Below are 18,143 nucleotides of genomic sequence, written 5' to 3' on the forward strand. Positions count from 1 at the left end.
TGGAATGAAGAAGTCTAATGGAATAAATATTTAAGGTTGAAAAGGTGAGTGATTTCCTGCCGACGTGTCTCCGTAAAGTTCCTGCTATGTGTGTGTTGTGGTATCTTTCACATAATCACAAAAACAACAACCCCAGAGTGCTTTCCTTGTGATTGATGATCTTTTATCATTCATAACAATACTCAGGCATCATTAAAACAAAACAAAAGAAAAATAAGTGTAACACTGTAATTAGGACACAGTTGTTTCTTCTGTATCACCGGGGGAAGAAAGTTGCTGGTTGGTCGAGGTTAGTAGAGAGAATGTGGTTGTGGAATGAGAGTGAGTTTGAAAAGAAGGTCGTCGTGAAAGAAGAGAGGCGAGTGTGTGAGTGAAACGGTGTCTTAGAGCTGAAGAGCTATGGTGTGAAGTGAGGTGGGGACACGGAAGGAAAGGAGAGGACATGAAGACAGAGAGCTCCCCATTCGTTACAGATAAGGCACTGACATACTGATACATTATCACAAGAAGACTGGAACTGCCGTCGAAACCAGATCGAGAGATTTCTTCCAAAAAACATCAAAGATCATACCTGTAAACGCATTTTCCTACATTTAATCATACTTAAAATCATTGATTTGGATCAACACTTAAATTCTTAGCCAGGTTAAGGAACCTAACCCCAGCTATTAGGCAGTGAACTGAAGAAATCTGGCCCATTCGATTCTCAGCGAAATCCCTGTATTTCCACAGAGCAACGAGCACGCCGAGTCATCGCTTTTCAGTGGGCGGCGTCATCAATGTGGAGTTTGAGCTGGAGAGAGTTTCAGCTCTGGACTGCTGGACTCTGGGCTGCTTTACGTCCGCTGCTCTCAGTTCCAACAGAGAGGGATCGAGAGCCGCATCGTTTCCAGGTGAGAAATCGTGACCGGAAGCAGGCGTTGTACGAAATAAACTCAGCAAGATTAAGACTGAACAGAAACAACAACTTCTTTCAAAACTGATAGCAGAATACTTCGTAAGTGGCCCGAGTGGCACGGGAGAGCAAAGACACTCGGTTCTACTACAAGGTGTTACTTCGTAGGTTTGTGCAAAGACGTCGCAGTCGGCCAACAGCTAAGTAGGTGCATAGACAGAGAAAGAGGGAAATCAATGCCCGTTCATAAAACCTGTTTTTTTTTTACTTTGTTTTGTTCTGTCTGTAAAAACAAACAAAAAAAAAAGAATAAAGCAGCACAAATTCGAAGCAGAAAGCTTTAAAATGGCTTTTCAGCAGCCATCCATCAGCTGGATCTAAGGCACACAGTTAAAGCATGAAAGCTAAAGTAGAAGCAGCATCACCCCCCCCCTCCCGTTTCTCCTCCACACTTCGCTCGTCTCCATGTTCTCCCCTGTCTCGTTGAAAGTTTTGGGACTAAAAAAACAAAGGCAAATGATACATTTTCTCCGATGACAAAGCCGAGAGCCGTGCCACTTCGTGTAGTGTCTATCATCTGCTGGATCTTTGTGCCCTCTAAAAGTGTGTGTTTGTGTCAAAGAAACAGTGTCAAATTTCAGAAGATACCCGTTGTTCGTGGTTTTAGGGAATAACTGCCCCCTCCCTCCCACCCGCATCCCTTCTTCTTTCTCTCATTTTTCATCTCTCCCTTGCAACTCCCCCTCCGAGGGATGTGAGTCCTTTTCGCTTTCTTTCATCCAGACACGTTTGCTTTCACTCTGTCTTCCTGTGGTTGTTGTTGTGGACTGTGTGGCCGTTCTGCACGGGTCCATTTTTCTTTCCATGCTTTTTATCCTTTGCCTCCTCTTCCTCCTCTTCTGATTCGTCCGTTTCATCTTTGTCGCTTCTGTCATCGTCCACTTTTTCCTGAAAAAAAAACAAAACAACGAGGGGTCAGAGAGGCTCCTCACTCAGATGGTTGCACATTGCATTAAAACTGAGAAAAAGCCACTGACGAGTACGAACAAGTGTGTAAACATGAAGCAGCCTGGTTCAGTAAGTTGCCCAATGATACCTGGACATGTAGAAAGAGGAAGTTTGGGATCAAACTGGCGACCTTGAGAATGAAAAACGACCACTCTTCTCCCGAGCAGCTAACCCCTGATCAGAATACCCCGAAGCCTCGTTGCATGTACAGCAGCTGTCATAAATATCTTTGAACCAATTATGTCAGGAAAAGCTTGAGGTGACAAATGCAAAGACAGTTATTATTACAGACTATTTCCAAGCAGTTTTACGAGTCGATTCCCTGACGCTGCTCTCACAGAACTCCTTTTATGCTACCGTATGAGCGGGAAAACAGTAGGAAGTTAGCAACTCACAAGTGAACGTGGGGCGGCTTTTAACAGCTCACAGACATAAAAAAAGAAAAAAAAGCTTCTCTAAATCCAACAACTTTCACTAAACTAATAAGATGTCCTAATTCAGTCCAAATATAGCTGCTACTGTGAACCATGCAAACAAACAATCAAAGGAAAAATGAATAATATGCCACAAATACTGTGATGTGATGTGATGACGCATCAATCCGGTCTACCTTGTTTACTGTCCCAAAATGCAAAAAGCAACAGCAGCAGTAGAAATGGCAAACGTCCTCACTGCAGTCCCGCACAAAAATCAAACCAAGAAAAAGTACTAAAACAAAACAACTTTAAAAGCGACAGAAATACTAGAGAAACAGGCTCCAACATGTCATGTCGAGCTCCTTTGACACAGAAACACACTCTGTGGAATTCAATTATAAACTCAAGCACAGCTTCTAATGTAAAATAAAGGATCTGAGAGATAGCAGACCTCACTGAAGCAAAAGAAAATTTCATTTTGAAAGTAAAACTTGTGGTTTGAAAACAAATGATTTGTGTGGTTGCATAAAGTGCTTCTGACAGCTCTGTGCTCTGAGCTGCAGGATGTGCAGGTTTATTGAGCAGTTTGTTCCTACTGACTTGTGCATTTTTGAGCGGTGCCTCATTGCCTCGTGGGGCTCCAACGTTTCTCTGAGACCCCATCACCCATTAACAAGCTGTACTGGATTCCTACCAGATTTGAATGCTGAGTATTGATCATGCACAGTATTGTGTCTGTCCTCAGATGCTTTGTTGTTCCAACTGTTATATATAACAAAGCTTTACTGTGTCGGTTAGCTTGTCATTTATCTCAACTGACAGCTAAATAACCACAATACTAATGTGCAGGGAGTGTTTGGGGTTCACTGGTAGGCAGGGAGATGGTGTGTTTCTTACTGGAACGACCTATCTTCAGTACCGGTAGGAGATGCAAGTGCATGTCAAAACAACTTTTGTTCATTAGCCTTGGAGATCAGTGAAGACTCTGAACCTTCACTCAATATAGCTGCCAACTCGCTGCTTCTCAGAGATCACCAAAACAATGAGCTTCCATACTTCCCGATCTTTTTTCCTCACCACGTTCGTCTCCATAAAACTTTGCATGAAACCGTCACGCTTGTCCTTTCGTGAAAAATTAACCTTGTACATCTCAAATCAGGGATGACATTTGTGGTCAATGTAAGACGGTGCTGAAGTCTCCAACAGGCACGAATGAGTGAAAAACCTAAAACTGCACTTTTGGCTAGTCTGGGTCAAACAGAGAGTCCCTTCGACGGTCCAAAGCTTCTTGTATAAGTCCTGGAAAACATCTCTTTGACGTAGTATGAAGGTGAGCCAGCTCATCATCACAGCCGAGGCATTTCATGTCCATGAGGGTCCAATACACGCGATTCCTTTGATAAGTACATGTCAACGTCGGTAAAACAAGACTTAAATTTCCCAACTTGGATGACATTCATATGCCGAGTACATGGGTGTGCTAAATGGTTGATATTGTTTGAACTCTGTGACTGCTGCTGCTGCCATCTCAGAGGTACATCTCAACTCTGAAGCTCCAGTCTGGGTCGGTACTTTTCACACAGAACAGTAAACCGCAACAAAGGAGCAACCGTCCCACCTGGAACGGGCAGTGGGACCAAGAGCCTCAGGTAAATGCTCATAGATGAGAATTGTTCTTTAATAAGGGTGGCATATGTGAAGTTATATGTTATGTCAGGTTTCCCAAACATCCTGAAAGTCGATTTAACGTTTTCATACTGCAAACTACAGTAGAAAGCAGCTCTTTCAGTGATTTATCAGATTCAAATGATTCAGCTGCATTTCTCAGTAGCGAGTCCATGAGCACTGATTTCTGTCCTTTTGTTTGACCCCCCCCAAAAAAAAGTAAAAGTAAAAAATGTGTTTTCTTAGACTAGTTTAATGTTGCTTACATTGTTGGTGAGGAAGCGTATTGCGATACGAATGATGAGAACAGCCCAGAATACATGAAGACACTGCAGCGTCATCAGCAGCCCGTTGAAAAAGTAGTAGCCGAAGAAGGGTTTGTAGATGGTCACCGGGTATACCCAGGTACAGTAAATAATCCTGAAAAAGGGACACAGAGGATCAAAGCGTCACGTGGAACAGAGCAACAAACACCGGTGGTATGTTACAATATTCAGAGCTATTCTGTGTGTGTGTGTGTACCAGAAGGGGAAGATAACGAGGCGGGTGATAATGAAGACTGCAGCAAATACGATGAAGATGTAATTACAGGCATTACGCCACCCAGCATAGTTGAACATCTTTGCAGACTGTCAGAGGAAAGAAAAATGTTCAGACAGATGGTTATCATAATTGATGGATCAGTAAAAATTACACTCTGGCCCAGTGTTGACGACCCAAGTTTACTTTCCTCCACCAGGTGGCAGTATATGATCAGTGCACTGCCATCAGGGTGGGCTGCAGCATGTAAAGACTCGGTACATGAGCACAACCTGTGTGAATACAGGGACACCAGGCCTGTCCACTACACTCTTACAGTTACAGGGTGTTAAGTCAACCACGAGCACAAAGAAGTGGCTGTGGAGGTTTGACTATGGGCACATGTTTGCTTCCTCACCTACTGTAAAGCACCGAGGCCTGTGTGACATTTACCTCCAGGAAGTAATCAGAGGAGTCGTGCACCAGCATGATGAGAGTTCCAGCACGAATGTAGTTCACACACCAGGAGAAGCTGATGAGGAGGATGGTCGCTACGTGGTGAACTATCTGCTCCTTGAAGTCCTAAAGGCAACAAAATGTGCAGGGAAAAGGAGCACGTTGCTTATGCTGTGACAGGAAAGATAAATAAATAAATGGAACCGTGTGCTGCGTGTTTCAAGTGGGTTTGTGTGCGTGGTGCTAAATCCTGCTTAGGAGGTATCTAGGCTAAATTTTTGTGTTGGAGGAACACACTGTGCCTATTTTGCAAGATTCTATTCCCCACTGTGCTCAGCTGACCACGTTGAGCAAAGTCCAGCAAACACAAACACTCACACACACACATGAATACACGTGTAAGAACAGTCTAATGTCCACTCGCAGTCCACAGATGTCAGACAGATCACATAAATGAAAACATGATTTATCTTCCCCTTGAGCAGACCACAATGTAATAGCAACATATGAACAAAAGAAACCCATTAAAGACCAAACTGTTTGAATTATGTATGTTATTTCTTGTTTGTGGTGTATCGCTAATGTATTGCTTCCTTCAGTGTTTCTGAGGATGCAACATTTCCTTCTTTTGCCATTCAAGTCATGCGTTTTGGGATTCATTGTTTCTGAGATGCGTTCACTTACTTTGCGTTTGACGTCTGAAGCCACGCTGAAGAGCAGAGAGCCGTAGAAGCCCAGCTCAATCATGTAGTACCAATACTGAGACGGAAGGAGAGTCTAAAGCACAGGAGACAGACCTTTCATCTCAAAATCCAGATACTAATTTGCACAAATCTATCGTTTGAAATTAAGCTAAAGCTTATTCTTGCTATTGGATAACCTTCCAAATACCCTCAAAAGAATTCAATTACAATTCTGACCTTCAGAATGATGAAAATGTTCAGAAACTACTTCCAAGAGGCCTAGTTGACACATTTAAATCAAATGTTTTGTTTGGCTCAAACCTACAGTTCAAACCCAACACCCAAAGATAATTGGTCTATCTCTGTCATTTGCACGATTTAAATGATAATAAACCAATAGGAAAAGTGTCATTTTGATTTGATTTCTTTTGTATACAACATAGAATGCCATTTAAGTATATATGTTTGCTGGCCTTGCTTCACAATATGTGACAATAATTCATAGTTTATAAGCAATTAATGTGACCTGGAGCAATGAAGAAAACATTCTGAGTCAGTGAGCTTTCTATCGATCAGCTTCAAGTGGCAAAAGTGTCGACTGCAGGCCTGCAAACTGAATCTGATGAACAGAAACCCTGGTGCGTTAATTTATTGCACTCAGCCACCCCAGAGACGTACCAGCACTGGAAAGCCTTCCCACATCTCCTTCACTTCGTACAGCCAAGGTTTCTGGAAGGAGAGACAGGATGGAGATGAAACCGCAGAACACGACGTGTATTTATATCAACTGACTCAGCACTGGGATGAGTCAGTGCTTCCTCTCTGATGAGATGAAAGATGAGGTTATCGCAACTACCATGGAAACCGGCAAGTTACAGCAGCGGGGCAGGTGATATATTTAAGGAACATGACAGTACTCACATCGATGAGGGCGGCCAGGCCAGCAATGAAAGCAAGAAGGTAAAAGGTAAATCTCCAACTGCAAGAGAACACACATACAAACACACTTTTGCCTCAGTCAATGGGGAGAGGGTGACAGGCACAATTTCTACCAGCAGATGTACTTAAATAACTGTATCACACATTCCCAAATTCCAGCATAAAGCAGCTGCTTAAGTTGGAGATAGACACGAGGCCACTGGAAAAACCTGGTGAGCTTCACTGAGAAGGTCAAATCCGGACACAAACAAACGGACAGACAATGAAAATGTTATTATCCTGTCCTGGAGGCTGTAAGAGGTCACTGCCTCTGCCCATACAGGTGAAGTAAGAAGCTGCAGCAGCGACACAGAACGGTGGAAAGAGAGGAAGAGCACACAGTGAGAGTGGCAGAAATACAGCAGTGGAGGAAGTAAGGGAGGAAGACAGAAAGCTTGTTGTCTGCATACACACAAAAGGTTGATTCAGAAGAAAAAATGTCCTTATGTTGCAACCAGCACAGTGAAAGACACACCATAACCAGAGAGTGACTAAACATGCAGTCACATGCACGCCCGAACACGACCACACAACTTATGCGCCGAGCGTCAGCTTGAATATAATCTGTGCACAGGATCAGGTCTAAAGGATCAGTCCACCAAAATCACAAATTCAATTCTCAGGGATTACAGCATTTCTCATTGAAACTGCTGCCACCCCGACACTTAAGAAGCGTAAATATCTCAGCAGCATCTCTCTCATCTCCTCCGACAGTGTCATCAATATAACTGATCTAAATGTGTTTAATATAATGGCGTGACAGGCGTCATGGATCTTTGAATCAAATCAGGGACTTTGCTGTTATGAGGCGTGCTCTAGAAAAATGGAATGGGATGGATTAATGAATACGTTTATGCATGCTTTTCAAGGTACGTCTAATTGCGTATCAATCCCCACGATGCTAACAGTATCACAGTTTCTGCTGCGGCCTCTAGCGCCGCCTGTTTGCACACACACATATTCACATTTCTAGCTGACACGGGCCACTCTCAGTGGCCTTGTTTCATCACGCTGCTGGCTTGATTCAGCTTCTGTCACAGCAAACGCTCACACATAAAAATAACCAGGAGCAGTGACAGAGCCGCCGACAAAGCCAAGGCCCTGTGCCAATGAGCACGTTGAAGGTTGCATTTGTGTTTGTTCCTGTGTGTTTGTGTGCGTAAGGAGCCGGGGCAAAAAGACACGATAGTGACAGAGTGACAATGTAATGAGTGCATGTTAAAAATAGAGGGCTACTTTTGCAACAGAAATGTGCCCATACAGCCAGAGGAACTCAGGGGTCAGCAGCTGTTTCGAATAGCTCTACACAATATAGCTTTAGGAGTTGGTGCATATGGGTGTGTTTACCTGGCCTCTCGAAACTTTTTGAGCAAGCTCGGCCTGTCCTGGTTCCTCCGTCTTCTGAACCATCGCTGCACTTGTCTTTCCGAGTAGCCAGTCTGCTTGCAAAGGCTCGCTACTGAAGACTGACAGCCGCACATAAAGGCATAAAATATTAGTATTTGGTGGCAAAGCATGTAGCGCAGCCCTCTGTTTTTGCACTGAAGTGTGAGAAAATCTACCTGGGTGGGGGTTTTGGTGATGTTACAGTAGTAGGACTCCAGTGCGGGGTTGTGTGGGACCTTAAGCCGCACTGTCTCTTTCACCCCGAGAAGAGAGGCCAAGGGTGTAGCCACCGTCCTGCAATCACAAAATAAGATTCAAAAGTAAGCATGTTAGGAAAATAAAGGACTGTTGTCTCAACTTTTTACAAATCAAGGATGCTAAATATTTCTCATTCACCACATTAATCTGAGCAGCCTGAACGGGGAGGAGTGGTAATCGAGTGGTGGCGGGAAAAACTCCAAAATAACACCGAAATCAGCAAAATCACTGACATAAATTTAAAGGTACGTAACCCCAGTGGAGGTTACAGATCCCTTATGATGGCTCCACATGGGACAAAAGTGTGCAGAAAGAAAATAGATCAGCTGCTATCATTTAACTCCCTAACAGATGACAAAAGGTTAACGCCACCACTTTATTACTTCTTTCCTGTTCTTTTTTTTTCAGATTAATTTTGAAATATTAGGCAATGCATGTCATTGCAGCTAAAGCTGCGTAGGACGCAAACACAGACTCAAAGAGTCATCCTTTACACGTAGAAAAAGATAAGACAGGCAGCCAAGATGACAAGTGTAGTTGGAGCAGCTGCCACCCACAACAACTCTCATCCATGTTTATAGATGGGAGCGTAGTAACTCTTGTTTGCTCGGTTTGTCAAACAATATTTTTCCATCCATAACGTGAGCGAAGGAGAGAGGGATATAAAAAGCAATAATAAAGAGGCAAACTTCTTGTCATCAACAGTTAAACATACAGAAGGTGAATTATGCCATAAATGACTTACAAACGAGCTGCTACTGTAAACAGGAGCCATGTTTTGATGTGAGGGACAATATGAGGCCCTGGAATGAACCGACTTTCACTCGTCATAAAGCAGGATAGAAGAGTAAGTCCCGAGAGAAAACAATAACATTAAAAACAAATATCCTCACAAGTCTTAAATAGAAGAAAAGAAAGCTGGTGGATGAAAACGAGAACAAAGCAAAGGAGCAGGCGGCAGCTAAAGCAGAGACTAAATGAAAAATGAAGAATGTGTGAAGACAGAGGAAGTAAATGTTTGAATTAGATGTAGATAAGGAGCAGAGATAAGCGGCAAAACACGAGTGAAAAATGTTCTGACCTTTCAAAGATCTGGCGGATAATGAGGAATACCAGGGCGATGGGAAGTGCCACCCATAAATCCCGAGCTTTCGCGTACACTCGTCCATCCCGATCCTCCAGGTCGGCCCAACCCAGACCCTCCGGAAACCACAGGCGCTCCTGCCAGAACCACTCGCCCAGCTCCGACAGCATCCTGAAAGGGCGTACGTACCAGGACTCAGCACCACTTTTATGAGTTTAACAGGCTGTAAAGATAAAGTCACATGGTATATTCCAGTCAAATCAGACCGCACACGCCAACGGCAGGCTGCATTCACAGGAATCTGCCATGTAGGCCTGGTAATGTATGATTATTACACGATTTTCTGCTCACTGGAAGCCTTTCTGTGCATTTTTTCCCTTATACATATAACAGAGCAGAGTAAGCATGCAGGGAGGGCCCACACAAGGGAGGAGAAATCCGACCAACATCTGAGCAAATCTTTCCCTTCATGCTTTCAACACGACTCATAGCGGACGGCAGCTGCAAATGCTGCTTTTTACTCAGAGGGTTCGGAGATGAACATTTCCTCTGCGGGAGCGGCAGAGAAAGAGTAAAGGGGTTCGGCGGCGAGGGAGAAGGAGAATCTAAGGGGTGTGAGTCATAATTCATCCATAAGTACAGAGCAACAGCAGCCCCCTACCCCCACCCATGCGCTCCATCTCCGGAGTCCCGTGAAGAACTACAACAACTCCCCTCCCGACCACTGCAGCTGCAAATGCCAAAGCTCTGTAACCGCTTCACTTCCACTCCCAATCCCCACCCTGCTGCTACCCGCCAGTAATCGAGAAGGATTCCCTCTTTAGCTCAGAGAGCCAGAAACACGTGCACTGCTCTCTCTCTCTCTCTCTCGACTATCTTTAAAAGATACGTCCTAAAAGACACTTTTAAATGAATATTGATAAAGCTTGCTTGCAGAAAAGCTAAATAAACAGTTATGTGACACGTTATGAAATATGTAAACCCGCAATGATTTGAAAGCCGTCCCTATAAATAGAAACTATGGTGATTTCTTTACACTGCTTGTCCTTTCTGACTGGCAGTCCTAAATATTCACATTTAACAAGCTCAAGTGTTTGTTATGGAAAAGAGAGGTTGTAAAAACAGTGTTTCACTCTTACAGCGTCAGTCTCAACTTTGTCAATCAGCTCTTTTTACTGTAATCAGGAGGCGATCTGAAGCCTTTCACATGAAAACAATCTGACCAAACATCTGTTATTTGTCAGCTCTATTGATACAATTTGCCATAAAGAAGCGTCGTATTTGTATCTAATCCTCAATGAATTCCAGAATTCTTAAAAAAAAAACCCAGCCAATTCGGATCAGCGCCTCACGAGTGGCACCACCCTGTCATGAAGGCAACCCTAAAGGCCCAGCAGCCAGTTGTAGCTGCTCAGCAGAAGGCGTCATGGTTGAGTGGGTCGGTTATTTTCCACATCATGTCACGTTAGTCATCAAAGCTCCCGCTTCCTGTTGCAACAGCTCTGCTGGCTACACGCGCAGGGCTATCCCCTCTCTCCCCTCTCTCCTCTTTTAATAAATGTGCTGGTGGATGGGAAGGGTGACATGTTTTTTTCCCACTTTTTTTTGCCAGCTCTTCCACTTCAGCACCACCACATCTCACTTCTGCTGGAGGGAGGAGTGCCAGAGCTTGTAAGCTCTGCTGAATAGCATGTTTGTCTGTGTATCTGGCCTCATAAAAAAGGCTGTGTAATCTCCACTAATAACAGACAAGTAAATGAGCTTCTGAGCACCAGTATATGAGGTTCAAAGGGCAGACGGAGCTGTGTTTGCTGTGGGAAAATGATTTCACATAATCATGTCAGAAGATATTATTATATATCATTATACTATAAGAACTGTGTCAACGGTAATTAGTCTCAACATGCTGTACAAACATGCCCAGAGGTGAACGCTAAGGGGGAGAAATATGCCACGAAACACAGAATAGGCAGAGTGGATTCAATTTTGGATCCAAGAGGATATTTTTAGGGCTACTTGTTGAAGTAATGCAGTGAATTCAGCATGTTAAAGCACTTTTCCCCGTACGGCTTTCCTAACAGCACATGCCATTGGCTTACCAGATCACATGACCAGACTCTGACCATTTCAAAGGTCCAATAAAACTAAGGAAAGCCTCCGGCAGGGGAGGGAAAAAGGAAGTTTTCTCTGTCCGATGCTGTCTTTCTCCCTTCCCCAGTAAGAATATTACATTACAGGCATGTGGCGATAGTAAACAGTGATCTCACGCCGAGCTGGCAAAAAAAAAAAAAAAAATGCTCCAGCTGTTACTGATACAGTTCTGTTCAGTTTTACCCGAGTCCTGGCTTCACAAACCTATGGTGCAGTTGGATGAAACAGAGGCCTAAACAGATCCAACTGGAACCTGGTACAGACTCCAGGAATATCTGGAAAATGTAAACATGCTGCCACTATACAGAGGACGCTCTCCAGCTTTTCAGTTCACTCCCCAAGGATGAATAAAGTCATATGGTTGCTTTACAGTCAGCCAGTGCTTTATTTATCTGTAGGATAGGAGACTGAGCCAGCCAGGGAAACATAAGTCATAAGACTCTAGCAATGTGCTCTGACTGTGAGTCACTACCAACATACCATCTGTGTTTGTACAACTACCCATTTACTCGCATCCATCCATATTCAAGATGTTCACAGGCAGCTGAATCGTTCAGACCACAACGCTTAATGAGGACCAGGACACTGACATGGTGAGATCAGACAGCTCACACTGCGGACAGTTTGACACTGTTTGATAAATCCAGAGACAAACTGGCACACTGACTGAACAGTTATTTCACAAAAAGTAACATGACTCGAGCAGTCAGATAAGTCATGGAGTCAGACGTTACCGCTCTTCATTCGGCGTTTATAAACCACACGATACTGTATGAGCTGTGTTGTTGCTTTAGCGCGACAATTCAAACAACCACACAAACTCAGATGGATGTGCCTATTTATTGATTATAACTGGCCTAACTAGAGCTTAATACTGAGGGTCACATACAGTTAAGCTGCGTTATGGTCACAGCTTGGCTCGACCGTTTAAGCCTGACATACTGATATGTCATCCTCGTTCCTGCACACATGCGCAGAGTTGAGTTGAGTTATTGACTGAAAAATGTCTGACGCCAAGATGCTGTGGACCGTATGAGAGAACATTGAAGATATTCTGCCGCTTCTAACTTTCTCTGAGGGGAAGGTGTAGACGAATTCGCTGCACAGACCTTGTTTTCAACGTGCTTGAGTAGTGATTTTGTCAGATGAAGCTGAGGTTATGAAATCAGGATTTTGTTAGAGCTGAGCAACAGTCTGGAGGTGAGACCTGGTCTTAATGGGTTGGATTTTCAGTGTTCAGCTGTCTGACAAAGAAAACAGAACAATATGTGAATGAGAGCAGCTTTATTGGGAATTTGGCTGCATCTAAATACACTTACGCTTTGCTGTTTTTACAAAAAGCATGTACGAAGCTCCTGGACCCATTTGAGTCAAGGATCAGAAATCAGGCGACACCCACAGTATCTTTGTGTGTTAGTCCAGTTTTGAGAAGATTATGTACAATTTCAGTCAGAATAACACAATTATATTCATTTGTTTTTCAGGATCATGTAAACGTGCGTTCTCTTCAGTACAAACAGGTGGCACAGAGGATTTGATTTGATTCTTATTCTCGTTTGCTTTGTCTCTGACTGTAAAAACTTGGGTAAAAAGCAGGAAACAAGATTAAAGACTTCTAAATTAAAACTCCTTTACAATAAGGCTACAATAAGACATTATAAACCCTGAAATGGCTGTTTATGCACATTAAACAGAAACAATTTTGATTTCTGTCATTTATAGCAACTCGACAAACTGTGTCGAGTGTCAAACTGATGAACAGTCAATATATTTACTATATATTTAGATCTAGTTCATGCAATCTGTTTTACCCGTTTCTGTTATTTTACAAAACAAATAAACGAGTGCCATTTTAACTGATATTGACATCAACTGTTTGGTTGTCTGGACACATGATGATGTGGAATAAATACAGTATATCACACTTCTGCATGGACATTGCTCATTATGAGTGTTCCGACAACTTTACAGATAGCCGAGAAAACTCTGAAATCCCAACTGCGCCTACTGCGAGATGAATCAGCAGCTCGGAGACTGGCATGCTTTCTGCACATGGTTCGTTAGCTGTAACTCAGGTCATGCCTTCGACATTTTGAGCCAGAAAGTTTAGAGAAAAAGACAAAGACCTCCTTCACATTTTAAGCTTTCTTTGGAAAGTAGCTGGGGTTTTTTTTTGTTGCGCAGTGATTAAAATATCCCGAGACGTAAAGCTATATTCTGTAAGTGGAGGAATGTGTCAAATCATCCCAAGGCAGACAAGAGGGTTCAGTGAGCCGCTTCATCTCTCTAAGCCAATCTGCTGTGTTGTAGGTAAAGATCACAGGACAGCCAACATCTGCACCTTTGACACTGATATGTGACCCTGATGAATTATTGATGAGAGGCCAATCAGTCAGCAAATTGGTGTGAAAAGGCCTGTTCAGTGGGCGTGAAAGTAATATTGTCATGCTGATATTCTTTATCTGGACACAGGCCAAATCCACCCTTTGAGTAAGTACAGCAACATTAGTTGGCCCCTCCAATGCTGCTCTTTCTGAGAGGAATACCAAAGTCAGGCTCACAAAAAAGACCCGAGGAGACCAAAGAGAAAAAAAGATGCAATCATTAACAAATGATCCGTAAAGTTATTTTCTGTCCAGGTTAGGGTTGATGTGTGTTTTCTCGCTCTAGTCTGTCAGTGTGTGGAAGCAATATGATGTTTAACTTGGATGCAAAACTCCTGTTAGGAAGAGACTTTTTCAAGCCCACGAATGATTTACAAACTGATTATCACCTAGGAGTAAAGCAAACAAATATTTTAATATTTTGAACACTAACACTCCAGTCTGCACGCTGACATATTATTTACCAAGCTCATCCCCAATTTGCCACCAATGGTTCACCTTTGTGTAAATGTGTGTGCTAGAGAAAGCACGACAGCATAATAAAAGAGAAATGGTCAGTTTCCCTACAGTTTAAACTGCATGCTACTCCGCAACCAACTCAAAACACGTACTTACTGACTAATGTGCTGCGGGTGTTTATGTACAGAGATACTTGTAGTATACTTGTAATTGTAGTATATTTCAACGTGCTACTAACGATGTAGCAACACAAGTACCAGTAAGATTCATATAAAAACTTCCAGTTGTTAGCTACTCGTCAATGTTTCCCAGCTACCTCTTTTTAGTCAAATTCATCTCTCTCAACTCAAATCTTCTACATTCCTATTGTTGTGTTCATATTAGCTTTAATGTAACTACGCAGCGGAAACAACAATGGCGCTAGAAGTCCCAGACAAATGTTTGTATCAAAACAAGAGAAAGCTTGATGAACTATAAAGTTCTGCAATTGGGGTATTTATATGTATCTGTGACCGTTGTATCTATGGTAACCTAAGTGATTACCTGCTGCTATTTGGCAAACTTTTTCTTTTTAAAGTAAAGACCAACCGTTCAGCCACGCGCCAGGCAGCTTCACGTCCTTATCTTAAACAAGTTATGAATGTTCTGTCGTACATACTTACACATTATATCGTTTCCCCCGCAAAAGAGCCAAAAGTGAAATACAAGTGATATATTTCAAATTAACCGATTGCTACATGAATGCGTGATGACGTCTGAGCTGAGAGGATGCGGAGCGTGCGTCTGCCGCAAACACTCACGCGCACATAATCGAACAACGTCTACTTGCCGACATGAAAGTGAAACGGTACTTACTTTGGTGTTTTCTCCCGTAAAGAAGCGTGAAACGCGACTTTTCAACCTGAAATAAAAACAGTTTCTGTCTTCTTCCCCAGCGTAGTCCGGGTCCCTCTTAACCAGCCACAAACCTAACGGTCCCGTTGTGCGTCCAGCCCGCTGGTTATGCTCAGAAGGGCGCAGCTAGTCCAGATCCGGACTGATTTTTACATGTTTCCATGGACTTTAAAGTCAGTTTCCCTCCACGGGGAGAATGATAGATTTGTGAAAAACTAGAAGGCAGCTACAGATGGGATGATTTATGAGATGCTGCTGGGCCTCGCGCGTTTTTTTTTTCTCCCAGCAAACGGTCGGGCTTTTCTGTCTCCTCGTCGTGTATCAGCTAATTTCACCCCCCCTCTTGACTGGAGACGGCGGGGTCTGTGTGGGCGTATGGCCGGACAGAGGCGCAGGTCGGGCCGGCTGGAGAGGGGACTGAGAGAGGCAGTCAGAGGGAGGAGTGAGGGGATAACGGAGAGGGAGGGACGCAGATGACGTCCGAGCACATGAGAAAGCGTTCGGCTGACACACACATGCACTCACGCTGGCCCATATCCGCGTTTTGTTTCGGCTCGGTAGAAAGTTTTACCCCAAATCTGTAAAGCGGTGAGAGCCGGGTACTCAGTCGACCATATGTGTTCTAATTAAACACCCATTTAAGTTATCTCATAACACAGAGTAGGAATACTTGTGCTGTTGTGCAATTTTTAAAACTTTATAGGCTTTGCTGTAGTTCACCTTTGACCTCACTTGTTTGCTTGTGCAGCATTACTTGCTTCTGACTCTGAATGTCAGCTTGTTTGTCTCATCAGTTGTAGTTGATAAAATGTTGAGTAGTAGGTTAACATGCATTTGTCACTCTGTGCTACAGAGTTTAAGAACATCTGACATACAGTTTGAAATACAAACTGTATTTTGAATATTTACCTTTGCAGAAAAACACTTTCTGTTTGACCTGCTTCTCCAATGGCCAAACCTTTTTTCTTCTTCTTTTCTTTCTTGTGAGCCATGAACTGTAAATGAGGCACAACAGGGGTTACAGGCTGAATCACAGCACTCAATGACTTAAGGTCATGGTAACCTCCAGCCTGCAAACGTTTCCATCAGATAGTGACAGTTTGCAGACGTGAGGCAGGTTCAATAGGACAAGGTCAGTGAGGCACTGGTGTTTCTCAGATCAGTGGTTATTGGAAGCTCTTTAGGCTGTACATTTGTTTTGAGAAACAGTCAGAACTATATTAAAACTTTAAAACTCTTTAAACGTCACCAGGAAACTAAAACAGTTTTCATGAAGATGAATAAGATGACACATTTTAGGGGTGATGCAGGTGAAAATGCTCTACATGACGGGGTCTCAGCCAAAGTATTTGTTGACCTCGGTCAATATTGTGCTCTTTAAATTGATCTCAACCCGTTGAAGTGTGCGCCGAGCGCTGTTCTCCTTTCGGCCAAAGATGCATCCACAGTTTAAACAACATGTGGCGTCATCTTTCAACTTTGCTCTCTAAGAGAGCAATTAAAAGCTCCAGTCACATCCAGCTGAATAAATGTTTTCTGATCACAATATGGCTTGCAAACATGGGATTAATAATAGGATGTTTGTCAGCATCCAGTAGAATCATTGTCCCAGGGGCAGGAAAATGTTCAGAGCTAAAACAAATTCAGTATTTAATTAACCGATAAACAGTGGCCATCGCCCATAAATCAGTACGGGAGATAATGAGCCGGCTGCATCTGAGGTGAAGTGAAATGTTCTCTCTTTGAATGCACTCTAGTCACGCCCCCTCCTGGTCATACGATGTATGTGCACTGTTACAAGTCCCAGGAGCAGTTCCCGAACCCTTAACAACTAAATTGTTTCCCTTAAATGGCATATTTTCTCTCAGGTCTAAATATTTCTTAGGTCATTCCTCTCCAACTCCATCCTCATTCAGTGAGTAATATGCTGTATAAGATGCTACTGAGCATCTCTACTCTCAGCTCTTCCTCAAAGTCTCCTCTGACTCTGCAGAACTCACTCTGCTATGCTCACATTGTAAAAAAATAACAAAAAAACAAAACAGCAGTGGAATCATGGTCTTTTCCCAAATGATCCTGAAACTGATTTCAGCAACACATCGGCATACGTCTCAGTGACAGTCTGCCCTCGACTCCTCTTAAAAGGCGGCCGTGTGACGAGTCTGACACGGCGTGGACTCCTCCGTGGGAAAAGCCAGCTTCCCACAGGCTTTTAGACACAGCCCGGAAACATCCATATCTGAAGCAGATATCCTCGGCCACAGGTTCTTTAGTTTTTTAGTTTTGCAAAACATAAAAAACCCTGTTTTTATCATCAGAGCGTAAAAACACAAACACACATAATGAACCACAGCTGATCATTTAGTACGATACCTTTTATTTAAACTTAAAAAGAGAGTGGATCAAAAAACAGGATTCAATAAATTAGAAATAAATATAATTGCTGTAATAATTAATAGATACATTATAATTACTTGATTGCAAGAGTCTGACAGAAACAGGCCCTCAAAAGTTTTTCTCTAAAAAATTCTACACTCAAAATATTGCCTCCCACTCAGACCTTTTCTCCCAATAAACAAAATAATTGTTAAATTAGTAAATAAATAAAAAATAGCTCAAATATTAAAACCTCCCAAATATAAGTGCAATCCCTCCCCTCCCCCGCGTTTCCCCTAAAATCTAACTAGAAATTTAAAATAGGTTTGTGATTTCCCATTTTACAATTTGGAATGTAATATCCTTTTATGGAGATGAAGATGTCACTAGTGGTAATAATAATAATAATAATAATGATAATAATAATAATAATAGTTATGTTGAAGTGTCCTCTTCAGTGTTTTATCTAAAGTAGTCTTCTTTTTGCATTTTTTCTTGTTTTTTAAATGCTGCTCTTTGTAAACTAAACTA

General features: G+C 42.7%; 1 protein-coding gene across 2 annotated transcripts; it reads right to left on the reverse strand.

Moving 5' to 3' along the window:
- Window positions 1-138: 138 nt before the first annotated feature.
- On the reverse strand, window positions 139-15,670 carry cers2b (ceramide synthase 2b). Of its 2 annotated transcripts, none has more exons than XM_072394180.1 (11): window positions 15,198-15,670; window positions 9,346-9,519; window positions 8,183-8,300; window positions 7,968-8,086; window positions 6,564-6,621; window positions 6,321-6,371; window positions 5,644-5,736; window positions 4,957-5,085; window positions 4,507-4,613; window positions 4,251-4,404; window positions 139-1,843 (listed from the first exon to the last, which is right to left on the reverse strand). In XM_072394180.1, exons 2-11 carry the CDS (start codon window positions 9,516-9,518, stop codon window positions 1,691-1,693), a joined length of 1,155 nt encoding a protein of 384 aa, XP_072250281.1. In that variant the 5' UTR covers window position 9,519; window positions 15,198-15,670; the 3' UTR covers window positions 139-1,690. The 2 variants fall into 2 exon arrangements, with proteins under 2 accessions (XP_072250281.1, XP_072250282.1); XM_072394181.1 differs by having other exon boundaries at window positions 9,346-9,571.
- Window positions 15,671-18,143: the final 2,473 nt, after the last annotated feature.

This window comes from Leuresthes tenuis, unplaced genomic scaffold (assembly GCF_036924035.1).
Source record: "Leuresthes tenuis unplaced genomic scaffold, fLeuTen1.0.hap1 SCAF_10, whole genome shotgun sequence".
NCBI classification, from domain to species: domain Eukaryota; kingdom Metazoa; phylum Chordata; class Actinopteri; order Atheriniformes; family Atherinopsidae; genus Leuresthes; species Leuresthes tenuis.